The sequence below is a fragment of the Strongylocentrotus purpuratus genome, unplaced genomic scaffold (assembly GCF_000002235.5).
Source record: "Strongylocentrotus purpuratus isolate Spur 01 unplaced genomic scaffold, Spur_5.0 spur5_scaffold_6, whole genome shotgun sequence".
Lineage (NCBI taxonomy): Eukaryota > Metazoa > Echinodermata > Echinoidea > Camarodonta > Strongylocentrotidae > Strongylocentrotus > Strongylocentrotus purpuratus.
The window spans coordinates 18,061,390-18,087,805 of NW_022145612.1; the positions used below are offsets into that span (position 1 = coordinate 18,061,390).

The window sequence follows — 26,416 nt, forward strand, 5'->3', positions numbered from 1 at the left end:
TCATATACAATTCGTTCGTAAAGTCATGCGTAACTTGACGAACTCTTTATGAAACACTCCCCGGATCAGATGGTCATATACGAATATGAAATTTTGAATTTCGCTCGAAGAGGGCCCCGAACTTAATCAATAGCCTAGCAACAGCCGAAGCAAGTACAATGCCTATAAAACCACACATAAAGGCAACAAGAACATGAGAATTTTCATTAGTAGTATTTTTTCCGTAGGCCATGGCACACGAAGGCCACACGATGCCTACACGACATCGTATTGAGAGTACGATGCGTGTGAAACCTTCGGCCTACCGTGTGAAATTCAATTGCTGATCGGGGATTAATGATGCTCTGGGCAAGGGCGGCGGAGCGACTTCCAACGTGGGGGGGGGGGGGTTCCTACAAAAAGGGCACTTTCTGGAGAAAAAAAAGGGCACCTACACATTCTCTGGGATGCTTTCAATATTTGTTTCTCTTTACACATCATACAAGATATTGCTTAAGCATCATCACGACGGCATTGCGAGGGCTTCACGTAGTCGTGTTGCCTTCCTCAGACCATCGGGCAGCTTCTTGATTCCTTCGTATTGTCTTCGTGAGTCGAAAATGCCTGATGGCACCGATGATCACACGAGGTAAAGACTAATATGACACGATTTGACAAGATGCACTCACGATGGCCTTACGAAGGGCAAAATGAACATACGAATTGAACACGAAACGAAATAATTTTCACACTTTCGCAAGGTCTTCCGGCATTTTTTTGGCATTCCAAAAACAAAAAGTCAAATGATGGGTGATGCCCTCACGAATTGTCCAATGTTTTTTACGATCAGAGCCGAATTTGAACATTTCCTTTGTCGTGTGTCCATCTGGTGTTAATTTGGGGACAGCAAGACGCAGGCATAGCCCTTAACCGACGGATTAAGCATCGCCCAGAAAACATAAAGTTGTACTTTTGTCGGTCATTATCTATTCCCACCCACGTTCTCTATCTCTTTCTCACTCTTCATTATTTTTTACTGAGTTTGTGCACAAAAATGACGTTTAAAGATTCATTTTTTAAAGACTAATTTTCATCGCCCACCTCGTCCTTCTTATCCGTAATGGACTCGCCCGTTTGAAGCTAAATGACCTGTCTTGCTGCGCACGCATTAACCCCTCACTTAAACGACGAAACGCAATGAGAAAACAACGGGGGATGCTATAGTGAGCACGCTATCAACAAGTAGTTCTGGTTAAAAGCAGAGAGTTAAAGTGTCTACCTACCTCTGTATCTACCAATCTATTTAATTGTCTTTTGCTACTCCAACAATTATTTAATTAGTCCGCTGATGATTTCTTCCATTTTAGCCATCGTCGGGTTTCCTTTCCGCTTTTTTTGGTTGCGCCTATCACTCCACTTCAAGAGGGATCAGTGGTACAAAACTTCGGAGCAGCGTTTTGTAAATTAGCAGCAATTAACCGCCTGGTAAATTTATGAAATACCCAATGAAGGTGGTTTTGGTGACAGGGGAAACAAGTTTCGGAGAAACTCTGTAGGAACAAAGGAGTTCATATGAGCACTTCTTCAGTCTGATTTTCGATAAAAGACTTTCTCTCAAAGCGATCTCCCTCTGACACATTGATTGTCTGCTCAAATAGGGAAGATTTGCTCGACAACGTGAACGCCGGCAATCGACGTTTCAACCATACACACAGACTAAAATGGCGTGTGCAATCAGACATAAAAATTCTTTTTATTACTTTTTAGTTCCCGTCATACTTGCCTTGGTGCTTCTTTCATCCACAGTGGTTAGCGGTGAGTTTTTATTTTTGATTATTGATTATATTGGTAGTAGTAAGAATAGAAGTAGTAGCAGTTAGCGTAGTCGTGGTAGTCGTAGTAGTAGTAGAAGTAGTAACTAATATTATTACAAGTAGTGGAGTGAGGAGAGTGAGGAATAAGAGTAGTAGAGGTTTTTGAGTAAGAGGTAGAAATAGACTTAGACCTAATGTAAGAGGTAGAAAGAAGTAAAGAAGAAGTAGTATTGCGGCTTGTACTTATTGTGGAAGTAATATTAGTAATAATAATAATAATACAAAATATATTCAGCTGCGCTGGTTCAGAGCTCCTTTTTTTAAATACTAAATTCTACAAAATAGGATCTCTCAATTGAACAAATATGTTTTTAATTTGGATTTGAAGACATTGAGAGATGGAGTGCTTCGTATTTCTATTGGCAAGCTATTTTATAGTTTGGGGGCAGCAATAGTACTAACACCAGCTATTGGCAGTAGTATTCGTAGTAGACAAAATAGTAGTAGTCGTCGTTGCAGTACGAGTAATATTGGAAATAATGGGTGATGTAATCATGAGAGCGGTCCCTGTTCCATGAATTTGATGTTTCAGTCTTTATCTCGACTCCGAGATCTGAAATCTAAATACAATTTACCCCAAACTTTCTTCTGCTTTTACCTCGAGACACCGGTTCTCGATTAGGATAGTGGTAGCAGTACGAGTAATATTGGACATAATGGGTGATGCAATCATGAGAGCAGTCTCTGTCTCATGAATTTAATGTCTCAGTTTTGATCACGACTCCGAAACCTGAAATCTAAATACAGTTTATCCCAAACTTTCTTCTGCTTTTACCTCGAGACACCGGTTCTCGATTGCAACACTAGTAGCAGTAGAAATAGTAGTTGTGATGTTGGTAGTAGTAGTAGAAGTAGTTGTTGGAGTAGTAGTAGTAGTAGTAGTAGTAGTAGTAGTAGTAGTAGTAGTAGTAGTAATGGTGGTAGTAATAGTAGTCAGGGAGTAGTAGTATAAATAGTAGTAGTAGTAGTAGTAGTAGTAGTAGTAGTAGTGGTGATATTAGTAGTAGAAGTAGTAATGGTGGTAGCAGAAGTAGTAGTTTTATTAAGAGTAGTAGTGGGAGTATTAATAGTAGTAGTAGAAGTGGTGGTTGTGGTGGTGACGCTGGTAATACTCTTTTAATGTAATAGAAAAAATATCTTGTTTTTTAGTGGTTTATTAGGGATCTCTAAATTTGGACGAATTGAAATTATAGGAGGATGTATTCTATATTAGTGGTTGAAGTACTCTTTTGAGTGGTGATTCCATCATTTGTAGAGCGGATTTCGATTTCTATTCCAACGTTTTCCCTAACATGACTATCCACAACTGGATTTCCACTTCTGTACATTAAGAGTAGTAGTAGTAGTAGTACTTTAATAGAAGAAGAAGTCGTAATACCAATTGGGCTTAATATGTTTTTATTTCATATTATATATCAACCTTTCCATATCAACCGTCAATAAAATGTAATGAAATAAACATAAAACTAAAGAAAAGTTAATTATCTATACTTAACATCAAATAAGATCACGCTCGGATGGGCACATTAATGTAATCGTAAGAACGTCTGTTTAAAAAAAATGCAAAAGAGAGCAAGAAGCTATTCAAAAACATGTCAATGAACATGTGCATCTGTAAGACATTCTTGTTCAATAATGAAAAAAACAATGAATGAGAAATAATGAGGATGATTGAGCTCTGGATGTCAACTGTAGAGTCTGTAGTCTCATGACTACATGGTTCTGACAAGCAAGGTCAAGATGCCTCTCCTATACACCCGAACTCGTGGACGAGCCGTAGGATACCTCCAACCCTAATTAAGATTTTAACGGGCAGATATCCCAATTTTTAAAAAAAAATTAAGAGACTCAGTTATAGTTAAATGGTTATGTTAATTCATGCATGAAATTAGAATGATTCCTATTGGAAATCACCTTTAAAAGGATAAATTTACGATTATTTTGATAGATAAAATATATTTTATATTACATATTCAATTTATAAAATCCTAACTATAAACAGTCGCACTTTCTATTTTATGTATATATAGGTACATATATTTATATATGTTGTCAGATAGATTGTACCTCCATCTAATCGTAATGGTTGAAAGAGCTATTTGAATAGCAAAAAATCAAAAAATCAAAAAGATTTTAAGGTGGAACCACATGGCAAAATTAAATTAATTTCTCGATTTCTTCTAAAACTCTATAATATTCTGTGACGTTCAGTCATAATGGATTCATATTCAATATGTGAGATCGTCATATCAAACTTTTGGATGAGTAATTTCATATTTATATTAAAATTTGATTTGCTATGTTTATATGTACATTACTATCCTGTCCAATATTACCATACATTTTGTTTGGGCAAAGTAGGTGCATAAATATATGATATGATTGGTCAATGAGTTGTAAAGAGACAAATTTTCCATTATAGATTTTTATTTCAATCGTGAATAATCAAATGTAAAGAAAGACAACTGTACATTTATTTTTTCTTCACTGTTATTTTCCATAATACTTCAACATAATTCATTAATACATATAAATTAGTATTCAACTATAGTCCTTAATATTACTGTTCGTTTTCCAAAATATGTTTAGTGAATTATGTTGAAGTTAACTATACAGTCGAGCGAGCTGTTTTTTGAGTAAGATTACTTACTGCCACAACTGATAATACTTTGTAATGTTACAATATAATTACAGGTTTATACTCTAAATTGGTCGAGATTTATTTTATTGTCTAAAAAAAAAAAAAAAATAGTATGAAAACAATAAATAGTATGATAAAAATCGAGACGTCATTCGGCGTGTCAATACGAGATTTCAACTTTCATCAAGAATTGCAACCTTTCGGATAACCGAACGCTTTAAAAAGCCAATTTTTACTATTGTTCAGTGATATTTGTCTCTTTGTCTGTTTATTCAATGATGATGACCTGCTTTGCCAATCATACAATTCACCGTATCGACCAACTATTGTCAAGAAACTATAACATTTATCTTATCAAGGTTGTCAACGATACTGCAGTTGTGTACAGAATATTGTTTAAATAAAATCCTATAAGCAAATGCTCAAGCAAAATAAATATTTTGCAATTGATCGATCTATTACCTTCTTTTCTTTTTCATTGCTTTCGGGTATTCATGATCCGATGTAATGGATGAAAGATGAAAAAATCCGATATTTCCAAGGAGATGTATGGAGATGTCTTTTGTATCAGAGAGCCTTTTTCAATATTCAGCAAAGTTCAATCGCTTTCCTCACGATGACAAAAAATGGAGTTAAAAGCATAAAATACTATCTTCATTCAGCCCCAAAATAACATATTCTAACTGCAGTAGTTCATATCAGTGTCATTGTTTGCTCGCCAAAAAGCATTAGAGAGCCATTAGAGATTGTCATATACCCCTCACATTTAACCCCTAAAAATACTTAGAGATTTTCCCAAAAGACGAAAGATTTAGTCGGTGATCATAAAAACCCTAAATGGATTCTGATATCCGCCGCTATGAACAGATGCCTCATAAGTTCACTAAGGTTGTTTACGAACTTCTTGTAGGCCATGAACTAAGATATATAGGTCTGATGTTTATTCCAAAGTGTCAGAATCCATTGTGTTAGTGAAGTGCACAATCAAATTTGACATCACAAATAGAAGCTGGTTACCAATGAAGACCTACGAAAAAAAACCAGAGAGAAAGAAAGAGATGATAGGAATATAAACAGATAGGAGAGGGAGAAGAAGTGGGATAGGGAGGCTGAGTAATTATGTATTTATAGATCTAACAACAGAGATAGTCTGATGATAGCAAAGAAAAAACGTTTTATAAAACTTGTTTTTAAAGCGTATATAGGCTTCCCGAATGGATTGGTAATTGTTACCCTATCATAGCTTTGGCTCCGTCAGTCATTATGGGCGCACATTGTATTTCAGAAAATGAAATACGCATTTAACATAATGGATGGAGAGAGAAAACTGCAGATAAAAATACATTGTTTAATGACCACTAAGATATTTAAGTTTGACTTAACTACGGCAGGCCATTCATGCCACTGTTTGCTCTCACCGTTTACTGGAATTGGTCTCTCAAGGGACGTACCGATCATGGCCACAAATTTACAGAATTTACTCTTTTTTTATAATTCATTATTGAAGAAAAAATATTATCTAAAGATCACAAAGGTGAGAGCAAACTGATCTTAGTCTTTGTGAAACACTCCCCTGGTGTAGAATCAACATTGTGATTGAGAGTCTAGTTAATAAACCACTATACCACAATGCTCCTAAAAGTAGCCATAAACCATGGCTTACGCGATAAATGAATTGGACATTTAGTTAGTAAGGATTAGATCATCGTATGCTGAACAAAACATGTGCTCCTTTCTAAAATAGAGGTACATTTTAGCTTTATTTATAAAAAAGCGTATACAAGAATCAGTCTTAACGGTGATGAGAAGGAAGGTTGTATGGGTGGTTCTGAATTTCTTTGAAATTACTTTCTTGTTTTAATTAGTATCATCAGTATTGACTGTGTTGTCTAATTCTTCTATTCCTCAACGTTAGTCATTCAGGATTAAAAGGACAGAGAATTCTACTACTTTTAATGATCTTACCTTTAAGCTTCAAGTAGTTATATCGATGCATTTTGTCTATATAGGCTGTAAGTATAACATTCGGATAATTCTTCTCTTTTCATAAAGTGATCGATACATTGAGAGATCGTGTATTTCTTTTATATGATTTTATTGTAGCTAACATTTTGAACAAAATTAATTTGTTTTACAATACTGATGTGAGTTCTTTGTTCTACGTACAATACAAATACAATTTAGTACCAATACGTTCTCGTCAAGATATTTTTTATTTCCCTAATAACGGCTTTCCTTATCAATTCGTTTCATTAAACATACATTGGTTGTTGCTAGGTTAACATTTTTTCAAGGCTTAATAGCTGTATACCGACAAGCCAATTCTAAAGAATGGTAAAACAAAATTAATTTGTTTTACAATACTGATGTGAGTTCTTTGTTCTACGTACAATACAAATACAATTTAGTACCAATACGTTCTCGTCAAGATATTTTTTATTTCCCTAATAACGGCTTTCCTTATCAATTCGTTTCATTCAACATACATTGGTTGTTGCTAGGTTAACATTTTTTCAAGGCTTAATAGCTGTATACCGACAAGCCAATTCTAAAGAATGGTATTATAAAACAAACAAAAAAAGGTACGTGAAGCCTTAAACTAACACGTGCACTGCATGGCAGACTAAAGTCGATAGACCTTTTAATGCGTTTTGTGCAGTTCACCTGCAGTCAACCTAATCCGTAAGAACGTTACCAGTTGCAAGTGGGTAGGTGTTAACTGTATTGAGAGAATACAGCTATTGGAATTGACAAAAATTGTTGTCATAAATTATGTTCAATCACTACAAAAGCATGGACAATTTTAACTGAAATGACCAACTGTCTTTAAACAAGGAAATAATCATGCCGTTGTCAACCAACTGTTTCACTTTCCCTCGCATTAAAATATCTTGTTCAAGGGTATTTTGTAAGATGGTCAATAACACGAAAGGCACGTCCAATGCTTATGTTTTCATTTTGATTAGGACTTAAGCAATGACAAAGCTTTCCCAAACGGAAACAATTTCATATTAAAAAATAGTATCCCTGCTATTTCATGGAAGAGGGAGATAAAGTACATACAGGAAAAAGGGAAATAATTAAGGAGTGTCAATTTAATTTCAACTTTGGATAGGCATGTTTCCCTATGCTGGAGAGAAACCTATATTGATTTTGGAAAATCTACTCCTTAAACAGCCTCCACAGATCGATAGTGTTTTCTATTTCACAAAAAAATAAATGTATATTCAATCTAAAACCGGCTGGTATACCCAATATAGCCAGCAGAGTATCCCACAGTATTAACTTACAATAGAATTTCTCCCCCGGTATATATATATTATTTCAAAAAGCCTGGAATGATCGAAATATCTAAAATTCAAATTCCACAGCTTTGACATATTGACTCATCTCCGATTCTTTTCATTTTGAATTAAAACATTCATCGCGTACACTGAAGCAGATTTATGACTCTTTCCAAAGAATTAATTCCGAGTCTAAATTGGATATGAGTGCGTCAGCTTATGCAATTCGGTTGTTATCCAGATGAGTTATTCCAGTATTATGCAAGATTGTTCAGAATACATTAAGACGATCTGATCATTCGTTCTGCTTCTCATTAAAATGGTTACGTCATAACTATCACTTACTAGATACTCTGTTGACTTGTCATATTTTTCTGTCATTTTCTTTCCTGCCTTTTATCATAATGTACCTTAAGGTGTCTACCTCAAACGTCATACTTATGTAAGCGTGCAATTAGAGTAGGGAAGCAAAAGAAGTAAACGCCGGCTATTATTATTAGTTTTTTGTCTAAAGGACATGTTAACAATTGTACAGCGTTTAGAAAACATTTGTATTTATAGCTTTATAAATGCTATTACTTATGATATTAACACCATTGCTATTATTATAAATGTTGTTGTTGTTGTTATCATTATCATCCAATTGAAGGAATGATTCTGTAATTTATCTTTTTTCATTGAAATTATATTTGTGTTTGTATGCATCTTATTTAATGTACTTAAAAATGTATAATTATGTAAAATGAAGAAATATTTGTTACTTTATGTATATGATTATGTTCTATTTTGAAAATGCAGGAAAAAAAAAAGGGAAAAAGGAATGATTCAAATACAAGCAAACAAAATGATTTTATAAATGCAATGCTTCCTGGGAGAAATTTCAATTATTCAAACATATTTACTGGGTGTATAAGCCAAAAATATGTTTGAATAAACAAAATGATGTATGCCATAGGTCTGTATAAAGAAAATCTGTATTTATCAACTTTAGAAGTATTGCATGACCGTATAACGACGGAAGAAAAGCTAAATTCCTACAGAACATATTTCATTCAGTAAAATATAACTTACCCGATTCGACTCTTAGTACTTTAGTTCGGAATAGAATATGACTAAAATCTAATACTGTGCTTATATGTCTATGCATATAGGCACTCAATGAAAATGAACACATAATAAACCAGATTCCCGTTGTTAAAAGAACTGTGTAAAAACCCACGATAAGCTTCAAACATACGTATACAACACATCAATATGACAGTTTATTTGGGGGCACGTAAAATGCCTTACGAGCTCAAAGATGAACGAAGCTTGTAATTGTTGGTTATGGTGGTTCTATCGTTGATTTATAGTGACCAAATCTGACATCTCGGAATTGCGTCAAACTCCTTCGGGAGAATTAGAGCGTGAAGCAACATCTATGGAAATCATACAGGAGATAGAATAGAGAGTAAGAAAGCTGGAAGAAAAGTAATATTGACCCCACGATCTATGACAGCCAGAAGAAGGGGAGTGAACCGATGATGCTGAGATGACCGCCTTATCACAGCACTTTTTGCCTTTTTTAATAATCCTTCTCTCTCTTTTTGTATGTGTCGTATTTCTTGGTTGCCGTGGGTGACCAACGAATTATGAACATTTTACTCGATTTCTTAGTTTCCTGCTTTGGTCTGATTTTGTCCTATTGAGGGGATATCACATACCTATTGCAGCGGAATACTATAAGGTAACAAGCACTCCACATGATGAACACTTTCTTTCATACTTCTTCATTTCCTTTACCTCGTATATTGGAAGGTGTCGAGCGGAGATTATGATTATGGTTCAAAAGTATAAAATACTGAGAAAATTCATTTTCATGGTCATAGTCTCATGACACAAGTTTTGCATGCTGATCATTTTTGATGTGAATTTTATTTTTTATTTTGTGATTTATACAAATTATCATTTAGATTAGCTTGATTTATGACATAAAACAAAGATGGTCGAAATTTACTCTCTTTTCCAATGAATGATATCTCATAAATATATTTTCATGATTTACCTGTCAATCAGTGGTTAATGTCCCTCCAGACTGTGTTAATCGTTTATTGGGGATGAACTGTGAAAATCGGTAACATTTCCATTGGGTTTTTAGTTGCACATATTTTCTTGAAAACACACAATTACCAAACATATGATATTCGGGAGAACCTAATATAATAGCATTTAGATGTAACTTGTCTGCAACTTGCATATTTCAAAATATCTAAAAAAGAATCCCCCCTCCGAAAAAAATAGAAAAAAATAAGAAAAAATGTAGTTGAAACGGAATCCACTAAAGGGATGGGAATGATCTTGCTGGTTTTCGAAGCGTTTCCCTGACCCCCATAATTGTGATAATAGATTGCTGGAAGTATACCACTGGATTAAATATTGGAGTAAATATTAAATATCAAAAACTGTGTCAATAATATATTTCTATCCAATGAAGCTTTTTTTTTTATTTGAACAACTTCTATTTTTAATACATCAGATATATTGGTAAAGTCTTCATTAACCCTGTTTATGTATTTTTCTTTCGTCCAAACGAAACCTTGTAATCGGGAGTGGAATATGCAACGTCGCAAGAAAATATTATTTGTTGAAATGCTTGCAACAGAATTTCGTGTCCTCTTTTCGTCGTATCGTTTAATTTAACTTTGCATCGTCACGCAGAGTATTACTCTAGAGCTATCTAGATCGCGTAAATTAGTTTAGTAGATTTGAAGATTTACTATAAAAAATCTGTACTAAGCTCCCCCTGCTTTTCATTACCGGTGAAAATGAAATAAAACTTGTAAAAATAAGATTTTTCTTATTTTAGAAGGTAAAAGGAAAATGATACAGTTTTTTTCTTTACCTGTCGAAATGCTCTTTAGAGTTTTTATATTACACCGTAGAAGCCGGGTGATAATTCATGAGAAACCACCATCTCTTACAAACTACTCCTTCTTTAAAGATGTCTCTTTGGGTGTATACTTTGACAAAATCGCTACGGTCAGTGCTGTGGGTCAAAGGGCATATTTTCAAAGAAATTATCTTTCTTTCTTTTAAAGTTATTATTCTAACTTAAACTGTGTACTTTGAGCATTATATTTTTGTTAGATTTTAGAAATTGTTCTTGGTTCTTAAGATATTGACGTTTGAAGATTGGTTCAACTCATAACACACGTGAACTGTACAAGATAGGTTTGATAATGTGTTAGGGCGCCTCTGTACTGAAATGGTTAGTATTACTTGACTGCATATCACCTATATTTCATAACGATCAGCAAAAAAGATTTGCAAACCAAATTATGGGAGTTCTCCAGAGTAATACTCCAAGCAGAATATTTGATTTATTTTCAATTTGAGAATTTTCCCCGAGAATTAATATAGTCAATGAAATACTATTATCTTGTTTACTCCAGTACGTAATTTATTTTAATACTTTTCAACAAAAAAATAAACGATGAATCAATTTTCTACTTTTAAATGGAAATAAAATCCCTTAAATGATTTCTATGGTAATTCGATATCATATCGTTTCTAGAACTGGAGCAGTGGTTTAAGATTTGGGAATCTTTCATTCACTTTAAATATACATAGGTGAACATCCATTTTTTAGGTATAAGATGATGATAAGGATAATATTTATGGGATATAATCTCGGTTTATCGTCAGGGCTTTTTCTACCATTTAATTCAAAAGAAGATTGATAAATTGATTCTGCGGTAACTTAAAAGAAACTTTTTTATTTCGTAGATATCTAAAAAGGTTAAGCTAATTGATGATGAAACGTTAAAATTGTTTATTTGTTTGTTTTTTCCAATATTATTTTTATACAATCAGAAATTACCCAAAATTAATAACTTTATAATGACTTTGTAAAAAGAACTTTTCATTCTTATGATTTTATTTATCGGGAGTACAATCATTTTTTTTTTTAAAGCTCATCATTCCCAATATCTGTCTGACTAATCATATGTATTTTGTTTACTTCCGTCATTCCAATAAAAAAACAAATTTCTACCCAAGGTATTCAAGTGTCAGGATGTGACGGTTAACAATAAATTATTCACAGCATAACAACTTGCCTGCTTGAATTCATCTTTATATTTTTCTCACTCATCGTACAGAGTCGTATCCTATTAGCACCCATATCGTAACTTAATTCCTTGTGTCTTTTCATCCGCAGGGAGCTTCTGTCAGACACGTTGCACAGGAGGGAGCAGGAAGAGTGAGCTATGTTTCTACTGTCGCAGAAATCGTAAGTTTAATACCAAAAGCTCTTATAATGGCAGGCAACGATGAGAGATAAGGTTTGATTGAGGGTGATGAGTGAGAGAATATATTTTCGTTCGAAGTGATAATAAAGCAAACTTGATATTTCACAACAAAAATAGTTCTTACTGGAGGCATATTCTCCTCTTGATTCTAATATCCAAGACTGTCTATGTTGACACGGTCCACTTCAAATCACGTAATAGATATCTGCATAGACGGAGGCGTAGCTTGAATTTGGGATTTGGGGGAGATGATTTTTACTTTATAATCAACATACCAGATAAAATATAGAAATTAATGTGCAGGCACCTCGCTGCCGAATACATAAATACAAAAATCATCATGTGCAGTCAATTCCAAGGTGTCAATTCGATGCACGTATATGAGGAGATTCGGGAATCTAATTGCCTAGAATTATCCTGTTTTTAAATGTTGCAAGCGATTGAAGGGAACGAGCGTGGACAAAATTAATTTCGATATAAAAGATATAAACATATTCCAGCACCCCGTCGCTAAAATATGGAAATACTCAGGCGCTTCGCTACCAGAAATCATCATGTTTATAAAGATTTTAAGCGAGCGAAGCGAGTGAGGAAGATACTATTAAACCTTTGAAATGCCATTTCCTCATTAAATAACATACTTAGCGATTTCTAAGGTTTTCGAGGAATCAACTTATTCTAAAATAATGATTTTTTTTTTCTTTCTGTATTACTACGATTATTTCGCGGCTTCCCTAGAGATGTCCTGCGGCACCCCGGTTGAGAAACGCTTCTCTAGACACAAGTTTTCGTTTAGACATTACACACAGAGATCCGTGATAAGCAGAAAAAGGCACTTCAGTCACCGGATGTATGCTGAGTAAATGAAAAATCATTTAGATAAAAACTCGAGGGAATTTCAGTGCTTCAATAAATCACGATGGATTTGTATGTACTCGGAAAACTCTATTTGCAAATCCCAAATAAAACAGTAATCCGAAACGTGAATAAAATAAAGGGATGTATTACATGAGTCATAATTTTAGAACAACTTTTGTTGTAAAAATTATTTCTTCGAATGTATAAATCATCTGACCTAAAATGATTCACATCATTGTAGTTTGAATGAAAGCAGAAACCGTAGTCTTTATCTACAGGTTTCACTGTTTATGCATATATATGAAGAAATTCTTAACAGTCTGGTTTTCATCCAAACGAAAAAAGACTTGTGCTTACCCTTTTTTCCCCAAGACACACACAACAAATCAATATCTTTAATTTTTCTCCAGATCAGTTAAATGGATTAAAAGAATGGTCGATTTTTAAATGTCCGAATCTTTCAAATACAAATAGGCAAATACTACAATGTTTATTACAATGTGACGTGTATTGGAAATTGTAATAATTTCCGTTCATTAAAAGTATCTATCATATCCATTGCCTTTTATTATTCTTAATTCATGCCCTCCTTGTAAAATAGGTGGTTCATCAATAATCAAGTAGATGGACATCCGTTATAAATTTTGTGCATGAAGCCTCGAAATTATGGAAACCTTAAATTGATTACGTGCATTTTTATGTAATCATATAGAAATTGATAATGTTTTGAAAGAAAGATCATCACCTCATCATCAGCCTTTATATTTTTCTGCAGTTATTTCAACTAATTCAGTCTCATAAACATCGTTCTTTTATCATTTGAGTCAACCGATTTCTGTCTACACTCAAAACAAGTGATAAAACCGTATATAATTAACATATATGGTCCGTTTATCCTTCAAAACAAAGAGTATTTTCAAGTATCTGGAACAAAGTGTACACTTTATATTTAAAAATGACACTACCTATATAAGTGTTAAACCATTTAATGTTCTTCATACTTCCACTTGCTTTTATTCCCTGTCACTACACTCTCAAAGCAAAAAGTGTACACATATTCATGACAACCTGTTACTGAGTCATGTATCAACTGATCGTAATGTATGCATTATTAGTTTGTTTTCTAAATCAAATGTGTGTTGTCTTTCCTTTAGATTATATTCGGGAATAATAACTACAAACCTACATGATGTACTCATTTCAGGTTGCTTTCAATTTCAATATGCTTACTTTCCTTTAGTTAACATGCAAATCTTCCATCAATTCCATTTTCGAAATCTCTTTAAATTCAGAATTAATTTTGAGCATTTAAGTTAATTGCTAATCATTACACGAGGGAAATTAAAGCGATGCTAGGAAACTACGCCGGGTCTATAGTAATGAAGTACAATTCTCCTTGTAGGAGATCGTGTGCCATGTTACATACCAGAGTGCTTATCCACAAATCTGAGAGGAAAACGAATGTCAATATAACTCCTTCCCTAGGACAATCAAATATTCGTCTCCTAGGGAATAAAACATTAATGGAAATCAATTAGCATTCTCTTGGCTTTCTATAGTCTGAATGTATGCTCTTCAATGCACGCTCTTATTATTACATCATCATATTGACCTGAAAAGGGGGATGGAGTCAAGGATTAATATGACTTGTTGGAGAAATATTCACTAGTTGAAACAATGGACTGAAGCTGTATCCTTTTAAGAATGCTCATGTCCAGACGATGACTAATGGTGGCTTGAAAGTACAGGTTTGGAAAAAGAAATGCTTCACAACTGGTATAAGAAGTTGACTTTTAAAATACAAGTTCAGAAGTGTTTTTTCTCCGATTCTTGTCATAAAATATGTCACAATGTCAGCTTATTTTATGAAACATCGAGGACCTTTTCTCATTGCACTCATTAGTAAATGTGAATAATATCTTGAGTTACGTGGTCAGACTTGAATAAGTAAGACGAAGTCATCTCTTAAAAAAAGGTGTCGTTCACACATGAAGAGTTTAAACCGTCGTAAAAAGGCAAAGAAAAATCGCCACGGCTAAACAGAATTGCAAAATCGTACGGTACGCTTTCCAGTTCTTTAAAAAAAAAAAAATCTTTGACCGCCAACCTTTCTAAAGAGCATCTCAAAGGCAATTTCAATAGCCTATTGTGTATACCATACACTGTCATAGAAATCATGTTCTGATCACTGAGATGATTACAACTAACTACATTGATCTGAGTAAAAGAATAGTTAGATTAATTTTAAAGCCTTGGAAGTCCAGGAGTAAATATTCTAAAAAAGAATGAAACGCCGATAATACCAAACAAATAACAACATTGATATGTAAATACAATGATGTTGGCTCGCTTGCTATAAAACCGTAGAGCATTGAATACATAGAATAGAGAATTCTGAGCTTTTGTTAATTTCCACAGCGTCTTTGAAAAAGGGAAAGAAAAATATCATATCTATTGTGACGTGTCGTTGGTTCATGTAGCAATCCTACTCTGAACCTTCGTCATGTTTTCCAGGCCTATTATCTCTCATAGCCACCTCAGTAATGAACAATACCATATTTAGTGAAAGAGTCACATACAAGCAATAACCGTGTTTCAATTAAACTTAGATTAGGTTCAGCCTTGAAAATACATATGTTCAATTCCTTCAAAATTGGGGATGATGCCTAATGTTGATGTTACCATGTATCTTCGTATGTAAACATAGATGTATACCGTGTGAGTAAAAAAAAAAATTACACCAAGAAAATTTATAATTATTTTTAAAATCATTTATGAATAGTAGATTATTATACATCTTATGAAAGAGAATTTATCCCAAATCATTTGGTATCATTTTTGTGTGGTATGTGTTCACGCTCGGAGGAACAGGAGGCATTGTTTGCGAGAGTGCAAAAATCGACTAACGCCAAAGTAATGCCTACAGTATGTGATAAGTTAGGATTAAAGTGAGAGAATGAATTGAATGTATCAAATGAGATGCATTGCATATGCTTTTTGCAGAAGCAAAGTCACACACACACACACGCGCGCGCACAAATGTTCGTTGATATTTGAAATTCGATATATGATATGTGTGACATGATAAATTTTGTTAGGGATGTTATTTGGATCTGCACTGACAGAAATAATACCCAAATCCCAATTGTTGTATTAAAACATCACATAAAAAGCAACTTTGGCGCAAGTCGATTTTTGCACTCTCGCAAACAATGCCTCCTGTTCATGCAAGCGTGAACACATACCACACAAACATGATATTAAATGATTTGGGATAAAACGCTCTTTCATAAGTTGTATAATAATTTACTGTTCATAGATAATTTATAAAATAATTGGCAATTTTATAGGTGTAAACTTTTTTTATTTTTGACTCCCATTGTATAACAAGTAATAATAAACACATGTAGATGTATATAACAAGCAATAGTGAATTGAAACATAAATGTATATAAACTCCCTGGTGAAGGAACTAGTTGCGTTTTAGGAATTCGGATAATCAGGTTTTATTTATTAATGGCAGAAATGCATTACCTAATCTTCTTCTCATATACACGCCAATAAGTGGACATTAACTGACATCTATACATGTATACAATATTTCCTGGAAAAACGTGATGGACATTGATGATATTTCAAGGAATGCCTCCGGTCTAATTGGCCCCTTACACGAGTTCCAATATCCTTTATATGAGGGAAAATCTGGGATTGATAGTAATTCTGATGTTATTATGTCGAGTTCTCACGTACAACATAAACGAATATACATGCGATAAATCGTCAAATGAAAATAAAAACTAATTAAACTGTAACATCACTCTTAAAAATTGTCAGGAGTAAGGACTTTGAATGTTCAACTTGATAATATCTAAAAGCAATTATCCCTCTCTCTCTCTCTCTCTCTCTATACGTGTTGGCCTTCCGCTTCCCACTATGCATTGATTGCATTTATTGTATGAACATTTGATTTATGATGAGGAAGTAAAACGAACGACGCTGATCTTGGGAACAATTCAGGCATTAGCTCAAACAAAGGAAAAGATTCAGAGAAAATAGCAGTTACAAATTCAGAAAGCTGTTGGTGTGTGTGTGTGTGTGTGTGTGTGTGTGCGTGCTCTCACCTCAGCATTCTTGTGGGGTTTTATGTGCGCTTCACATACCCCTTGTGAGGCATTTTTACTTTGTGGGGTATTTTTTCAGGACCCCACAGAGTAAAGTCTTTCAAATGACTGTATATTCGGTGTCCTATGCCCTGCGGGGCATTAGAAGTGGTACCCCATAAATGACATTTTGTGAGCGTGTGCTAAAACTTGCACACTTTTTTATGGTAACATCGTAAGCACACCGCCGGGTTGTTATCGCCAGGTTGTACATACCCCACTAGTAGGGGACCACAAGGTATATCTGGAACGCACAGAAATACCTCACAATCAGGTGCCCCACAAAGGCCCTGATGTGAGAATGCGGGTGTGCGTGTGTGTGTGTGTCAGTGTGTGTGAGGAGGATTGTTAGTGTTGATCTCCCTCTCTCTATTCCCAAATTGCGTTACCGTGAGGTGGCAGTAAATTAATTATACACACACACACGCACGCACACACCCGCACACACGAACACACACACACACATACACACCCGCGCGCACCCCACACCCACCCACACCAGTGGGCATGGGCGGTTTCCTATTTGAGAGTAAAATCGGGACAGGGAACGAAGAGGAAATACTCAATAAACTATTGTTGGGAGTGGGAGAGAAAGAGATATAATAATGATGATGGAGTGAGAAAGGTAAAGGGAAAGAAAAAATAGCGAAACACTATTTTATACAATTTTGAAGACGAAATAGTATGTGTTTGTATAATAATCAAATTCATGATTACACATTTAATCGTAATAAGCTTTATAAGTTCGTAGAAGAATGCCTTGAATTATAAAGTCAAATTTGCGGATGAAAAAAGAGAAAGAAGAAATTAAAATGTGTGTATATCCCTTTAATCATGCCAATTATGTTAAAGATCGTTTCTATTTTGTCCTCATATTCAGTCATGATAAATGGCTTCAGGACTTGCATGGTTTCATTTCCCATTTCATTGTGAAATTAGCCGTCTGCCTTTATGCATAATTCCGCGGGTCGATAAGTCTTTTTAGAGTTCTTTTCATGTTTATTTCTTTTTATTTATCTATTTATTTCCTTTTGTCCTCGCAAGGTTGTCCTCACAAGGACTTCTCTTTTCATGAGGCAATGGATATGTGACTTTACATGTATATCACGATGAGCATCCTTTATTTCCAACCCCCCCCCCTCCCGTCCCCTCCCCCCCCCCCTCTCTCTCTCTCTCTCTCTCTGTGTGTCTATCTCTCTTTGTGTGTCTCTCTCTATCCCCCTCTTTCTGTCGTCTCTGCAAACGTGCCGATTTTAGAGTGAATACTAGCCTGTAAGAAAAGGAGTGACGAGAAAATATATATTATGTGGCTTTGTGCAGAAGTGTAGCTCAGCGATTGACATTGCAAAATTACTGATAATATTAATGATCGGTATAAATAGCTAGCAAATATAAGAACGCACTCACACACACACACATACTCTCTCTCTCTCTCTCTCTCTCTCTCTCTCTATCTATCTATCTATCTTTATCTCAAATGTCTCTTTGTCTTTGTCGCACTTGCACTTTCTACATATTGAGATATTTAATAGGATAAGACCATAACTTACCCATCTAAAAATACATTTACAAGATAGTGATAGTTTGTTCCGTTAACTGTCACTACCAAAATGACGCTTTTACCTTACTTCTGATTTATCGGATTATGCTTTTACAAAAGAATAACGTAAGAAAAATAAAGATCCTGCTTTAAGATAAACTCTTGATTTTATATCATCTAATTTACTGATTGCTCCTTTTTCATTTACATCCAAAAATAATGATCATGAAACAGCTATTTTGTCCACTCTGATTTGATATCAACTTCAAAAATTCAAAGGAAAACAAATATTATTAAGGCTATAATAGCCTTTTTCAGAAGAAAAAAATCTTCTCGGCTTGCGTTTGACGCTATGTTAGAAGATCTGTTCTACAAACCTATCATAAATACGTATTTTTGGTTAAACCTGTTTACAAAATAAACACCTTATGAAACAGTGAGGGGTTACAAAATAAGAGGTGAGAGAGAAAAGGTGGGATCACATGCATGTAGCATTAAAAGCCACACTGGACTACTTATAAGCTACTTGCGCCCTCTATATATCAAACAATGCCTAATCGGTGCCTGTTGGTCCCCCGTGATCGTCATTTTCTTATGTTAATTGAGAGCGGATTTGAAGAGATAACCACCTGTCAGTTACCTTGCAGGGAGGTATAATTCCCCTGGCCAGACTGGTACAGACGGGCCTGGGCATTAAATCAAAAGGCAACCATGGTTTATTGGAACGACTAGAGCATTGCAAGATGATAGTCGCTTTAAGTTTCTCAAGTATCTGTTAATAATTTACATTCTTAGACCTCACACATTACCACGTCCGTTTCACCCGACTGTTTTCCTTTATATTTATGCAACACATCTTATACATTATGCATGTTGTCATACTTCTATTCAGTAAGTGCTGTTGGATATTTCTATTACACTATTCTCCCACACTCGATCTCAATTGAAGTCTTCTGACCAGTCCTCCTCCTCTCCCTGTCTTTCCTCAATATGTTTTCTTCTGTATATTATTTTTTATCAGTGGCAACAAGTATGCCGCTCGTTTCATAATGCTATCGCAATGTTGGTACATTCAAACAACGGAGAATTGTTAAGGTAGCACAAATGGCCAGGGCATCTCTTTTTAACAAAGGCATCCTAAGAACTGTTTAATTTACAACACCCCCCTACCACCACCCTTTTAAACAAAGCCCCTGAGACAAGCATTCAATATTCTCCGATTTGGCACAGTAACGTTTGGACCGTATTGCATTTGATGCCAGAAATTCTAAGGAACAAAAACATCTTTAAAATATCAAATAGGTAACACACTAAGAGTTCCAAAATCATCACTTTCGAGGGAAATAAATTAACATTTTAAAAACTGTTTAGCATAGCTCAAAACAAAACCTATCGTTTTCAGAGACATGGCATGTTGATAAAAGGAAACATATTTGTTGCCGAATTGCAGAAGAAAAGGTTATCAAATAAGCCTTTTAAGAATTCCTATACTAAAAGGGTTCAAAACCTGGAACGGCTCCTGATCACTAGAAATGCTTTATTCTGATGCACAGCGCGCTGCAGCGTAGCTATCAAATAGGGAATTTCCCAAGTTCCATTACCATTATAAACCATATTTAGTAATATTACATCTCCTTATGGACACTCTATCCCTCATTTCATTCATTAAGTAACCTTCATTTGACACATTCAATACTTCTTTTACCCCCTTTGAAAAGAAAGATATCGTATTTTCATTTAGGGGAACCTTACAATAATCAAGGACAATATACCATTCATGTTTGTTCTCCATCTCTCGACACGTAACTAAATATCCCAACGCTTGTTCTACCATCACTCGATGCCGACAATGACAATTGAGACGGTTCGTACACGAACAATATTGGCTCTCAAGCATGGAAATTCATTTCGAGGTCGCCGTTTTCATATAAACCTTGCAGTCATCATCAACAAAATATAGAACGCTGCCGAGCGCGGTTCATTACAATATAAATTAATGCATTTCATAAAGTACCCATATTCAAATATGAACATGAATTGTTCTGTGATATTCAATATATCTGTTCATCTTTGTATTTTTCTAGCGGCTGGTAAAAGATCAGGAAGCGAGGCCAGTACAAGACAAGAAGATGGAACTCTACATGAGGCAAGTAAACAAAAATCACAGTGTTTAAATGTCATATGTCCCAATGTATTACACTATGTTGGTCCTATGTCCCACTGTATTACGCCCTATTGGTCCTATGTCCCAATGTCTTACACCCTATTGGTCCTATGCCCCAATGTATTACACCCTATTGATCGTATGTCCCAATATATCACATCACATTAGTCCTATGTCCCAATGTCTGACACCCTATTGGTCCTATTTCCCAATGTCTTACACCCTATTGGTCCAATGTCCCAATGCATTACACCATATTGGTCCTATGTCCCACTTTATCACATCCTATTTGTCCTATGTTCAAATGTCTTACACCCTATTGGTCCTACATCCCACGGTGCCTAAGTCCGTTTTTTTCTGTGTTGCTTCTACCCACTATTATGTCTTATTACACAGTCATGTCTCTGAATTATACGTTATCGTAGGATAGATGTTGACTCAGGGCACGCTGACATGTAACCGAATAACGAAGTCTAGTACTTGAACATTTAACCAGGTATAATTAGGGACTACGTAGTATTTCATTTCACTACATGGAATTTTCAATGAGTGCTGGAGAATATAAGTTATTCATTAAACATCATAAAATGTTTTCATTAATTCCCGATCCTATCGTGTTAAATTTTTGAACTTCTTAATCAATTTCACTTCTGTTTCTTTCATTTGACATACCTCTTTCTCGCCACTATATTCCACTATATGAAGTATCATCTGTTACCTAATAATTTTTATGTAAAACAGAAAAGAAAAGAACAAAAACCCTTTTCTCTCTTCGAATATGTCATGTAAACACGAATACTGTTTACAATTAGAGAATGATGACAAAATGCTTGACATGAAGACAATTACGGGTTTATTTTGTCTTTTTTGTTTTGCAGGCGAAGGAAACAATGCCCCCCAAAACGTAGATAATGTTTTTTTTCTTCAATACACCAGTGACTTACAATTCAAAGAATTCAAAGACGCCACGTTCTCTTTAAAGATTGATGAAAAGTAAAAGTATAAGGTACCAGACCAAGATGGTAATTGAGAACCAGTTGGGAGGGAAGCGCTATTAAAGGCATTGAGTAAAATAACACTGCACATGTACTGCGATGGCAGATTACAGAGATGTGGAAAATGTTGCAATCAGCTTCCGAACTGGGAGAAGATACCTTGATAGATTACTTTCAATTAAACTTGCCAATGCTAAATAGTACTTTCAGAACCATAATCTTTTCAATCTGATTTCTACTTCACAGAGAGAAAACAGTTTAGATTTTGGATCGGCTTTTGACAACTCAGCTTGTGTTTTGGATTCACTCGCCGCACAATTACCCGCTGTTTGGCAAGATAGACTAGTTGATGTAAGTACTTCTCCATTCTTCCACCGTTTGAGTAAATCTTGGTCTATTAAGGTGTCGTAGTATAGTGGTTCATTCACTTGAATCACAATCCGAGGGCTCAGGGATCGAATCCTGGCCTGGCATGATATATGAATCTGTCAATCAATTGCAGGGGTAATGCTAATGGCAAGGCACACAGGAAAAACAGCTCGTAATTCTACTGATGTGGCTACCCTGGGTTAGAAAAAAAAAATCGATCCACTCCTGCACAAAGCATGTCAGCCATTATCATTTACTGAACAAAGATGGTTAGTCAAAGCAATTTGTAACGAAATCGGATATAATATATAGGACCCTATATTAATCAGATGACTGTTTAATATCTGGTTGTTGTTTTTTAATGGTCATTTGAAGTAGCACTAGTATGTAGCAAAAATACTTTTTTACTTGGTATATATAGGTGCAGTTATAAAAGAATGTATACATATTCTTTTTGGGGCTATGGGGCTTAGGGGGTTCCTGCAGTAATTTTCTACATATGTTTTGCGAAGAAAAAAATTCGGGGGGGGGGGTTGAGACTACGACCCCCTTAAAACCTCCGCTGAGTAATATGTAGATAGCAGAAGTTACTAATTTAGAACCGATCGATTTAATGATTATATATGTCTCTTTTATCCCCCAGGTTATTCGAAGCGCCTTGCAAGAAGACGATTCGTGGTACTAACTACCTGCTCATTTAGTGCGGATAAAATGGAGTCTACTGCAGAAGGACACAAACAAAAGAACATGAACTATGCCGGGAATTATTATTTCAATCAGATGAAAGCATGGGAGCAAACACCGGATGTTGATGCCTAGTAACGGATTCTTTGTGCCTCCAGAATTGTTGAAAAACGCACATCAAAGCAAACAATATAGACTGATTTATTAGAGATATAACCATCTGGCTCATTGTATCACCACCACAATTTTAGTTTTAGGACTGCCAGGAGCTATTCGCTGAGTCTGCGGCGCGGAAGCTCAGGGTTTAGGTCATCAGTTAAGGACATACTTTGACGATTTCTGCGTTATTCTTTGAAGTAACGCTCAATTCTAAAGTGATAAAATACTAAAGAAATAAAATTTGTTTCATTACAAAAAATGCATCTCCATTCTAACTGTATATACGCACCGTTGTTATTAATTCATTTTTCTTTTCCTTTTCCATACTCTTACTCTTTCCAGTATCTGATTTTATTTTAAAAACGTTCCATTAACCTTCTTTAAAAAAAAATCATATAATATATGCCTTTTACACAACACCATCAAAAAAACAAATGAATTAATACAATTCTTTATTTCCTCTCCGACACGAATTCAACCTGGTATATGGTGTTCGCATATTCTATTGTTATTATATAACAACTGTGTTCTATGTCTATTCAATTATTTGTGTATTACAATTGAATACATTGTTATAATTTCTTTGTTTCGTTCGAAAATCGAAAAAATGAAAATAAAAAATAAAGAGATATCATCGCTGAAATAAAATGTAATGTTTGTAAATGTTTTCTCAAACTGTATAGACAAAGCAATGTTAAACTAAATAAAGATTACATCCACTTCTGAAAAATAGTATTACAAACTTTTTTTTCCATCTTAAAATACATAATTTTTATTATTTCTTCACCTATCTTATGCAGATCATGATCCCTACTTGTTTTCTTCATTTATCTTTAATAGCCTTTGCTTGAAACGATTTAATTATTATGTTATTGATTAATGATTACAGGACAAAAAAACGTTCTTAACAAGTAGCTTACAATGACAGCATAAGGAAAGTCCAAGATTCAAAATGATCTTGTGAGTGTCATGTACTTCGTGTACTCGTATGGTTTTATATGTCATGTTTTCCTGAAATGTTCAGGTACATTTCCCAATATGGCCGTACCAACTCTATTCTGCTTTTAAAGACACTTCCCTTATAATCCGTGAGCTGTCTTATCACTGGGCCCTGTTTAAAAAAATTGTTATCAATAACAAGATACAATAACTGTTTTAAGCAACTTAATTCGTGGCATTTGAATGACTGAGACCAACTTTGTCATAGATACATGTACCTAGCATTTGTAATTGATAGCAAGTTTTATTAAACAGGGCCCTGGCTTTTCTCTGGTAGCCTCTGAGCTTGTTACATACATTGTATTACAAAGTCAATACTTCAAAACAGAAAGTTTCCGACATTGGTGCTGTCGTAGAATGTCACTTAATGACATAAGTTGTTGTAGGAAGTTCATAGGCCTAATGCCGTGGCACGATAATTGATTGATTTATTACCTATTTTTACTTTTAAGTTTTATGTAAAATGTGACTTGGCGCATCGAGAAACAGACCAGTCAAAACCAGCCGCAGGACCCTGTCAGACTGGATGATGCATTATGTGCAACGTACATATTGCTATTCCTTGGTAGTCTATAAGCCAGTGGTCATAGTTTGCCTGTGCATGGCCCGGTAGGACTTGTTGACTTCGGATGTCAAAGTTGTCGGAAGGCATCATTGCAAGTTGCCGTAGATGTGTCTTTATTTGGCTCCATACTTCCCGACGACTGCATGCGTCGCTTCTTAAACTGTACATTGGGGTAAACTTGGTGGTAGGTTGTTTTAGCATGCATGTCGTAAACTATGTCGTATATAGGTGTAGTCCATACAGTCACAGACAGTCGTATAAAAGATTTCCTAGGCGGGACAGAGCCATTCTGGCCTTAGTTGAATGGACTCAACTGTATTAATTTACTTCTAGATACTATGTCCCTTTTGCAGCCAACATCAAATTCTGTCGAACTTTACAGGAATTATGAATATGTCATGTATGTCCTATCTGTGAAATGTAAACGTTAGCAGTGTCCTAATATTCATATTATGCAAGGAAATCCGTTTACTTGCTAGACTTCACTGTCAGACACTATTGAGTGACTGACTGGCTTTTTTCATCTTTGGTACTAACATACATAAAATGAGCTGTAAAAGGTACATTGGCATTTGTCTACATCAATAACCCACTTCTTGTAATGGCCAAAATTAAACTGAGTGAAGCTTTGCGCAGCATAAAACGTACGACCATTCGGTACAATGGTCTGAAAAATCAGACTATTACTTACTAGATCTATAGCTCTTAAGTAGATTTGACAACTAATAGTCGTTATTTTCCCACTTAAAGACATTTTCAAGCCCCCCCCCCTTTTTTTTTTGAGGGGGCAGTTCTAAATTACTATTGTCTTTCAAATGCCGTTGGAATTTAACCTTTTCATTTTTGGGGCCTGCAAATGGGACATAGTACCTTTAACGTCACAATTTGACCTTACGGGCGTGAAGATCCTCGCTTTTACTCAACCGTCCATTTTTGTCCATATTGGCAAACGTTACTCTTTTCGCCCTTAAGCGGACCGGAAAAAGTGTTTATAGGCAAAAGGTAATGTTGTTCTATCTAAGATGGAAATTGAAACAGTAGATATATCGTATTTAAATTGATAAATATTTTGTATACAAATACATGCTCATCACTACCATAATCAATTTACCTGTCCTATTATCTCGTTCATGAGAAATATCAAATGGTTAGATTGGATTAAGGATTCACTTTATATTTAACACGCTTCTGCTACAGTCACAGAAAAAGAATTGTTGACATACATCTTTCAGACATGAGATTAGTCTACAATTTAGAAATCATATATGTACGCATGGCCTATATTTATTAATGACTTCTAAATGTCACAGAATAATAAAAAAAGATTTAAAATTATTAACTTTACAAATTACCTGGTTCTTGTTACGGTTACCACGACAACAAAGTGAAATCAGGACTACTGGAAATCTTCAATGCCATTTACGCCAACTTAGATTTCGTAATCTCACGAATTTCATGTAAAGATTAAGTTCGGAGTAATTCTCCTCATGCGGAACGATACAGGGGGTGGTGGATTTAGAGGAGATAATTGTTTTCCCTACCTTCAATGACTAGCTGGCATGTTAGTGAACACCAACATTTGATGCCAGCGAAATTCCAAGGTATTTTGTCTCATATTTAACAATGACATCATGTACTTTTCATAAAACTGATGATAGCTCTACTATAGCCTGGACCAGACCAAATATCTGGGAAAATACCCTGGGCGTTAATTATGTTTAATATTCACGATACTCGTTGACTAATGGGATACAAAAAAAGACCTAATGCTTTTGACCCGCCCTACACTGAAACCAGTGATACGAGAAAGCGAAGAAGATTGCCCAGATTGGTTTTTCACTTTCTCGAAAATTTGT

At 35.0% G+C, this 26,416-nt stretch overlaps 1 protein-coding gene across 1 annotated transcript; it reads left to right on the forward strand.

Moving 5' to 3' along the window:
* The first annotated feature begins 1,163 nt into the window (after nt 1-1,163).
* On the forward strand, nt 1,164-24,934 carry LOC105446332. Its single transcript, XM_011682977.2, has 5 exons — nt 1,164-1,794; nt 11,977-12,048; nt 20,710-20,771; nt 22,031-22,135; nt 22,797-24,934. The coding sequence occupies exons 1-5, from the start codon at nt 1,701-1,703 to the stop codon at nt 22,836-22,838; spliced, it is 375 nt and encodes a 124-aa protein (XP_011681279.1). The 5' UTR covers nt 1,164-1,700; the 3' UTR covers nt 22,839-24,934.
* The last annotated feature ends 1,482 nt before the right edge of the window (nt 24,935-26,416 follow it).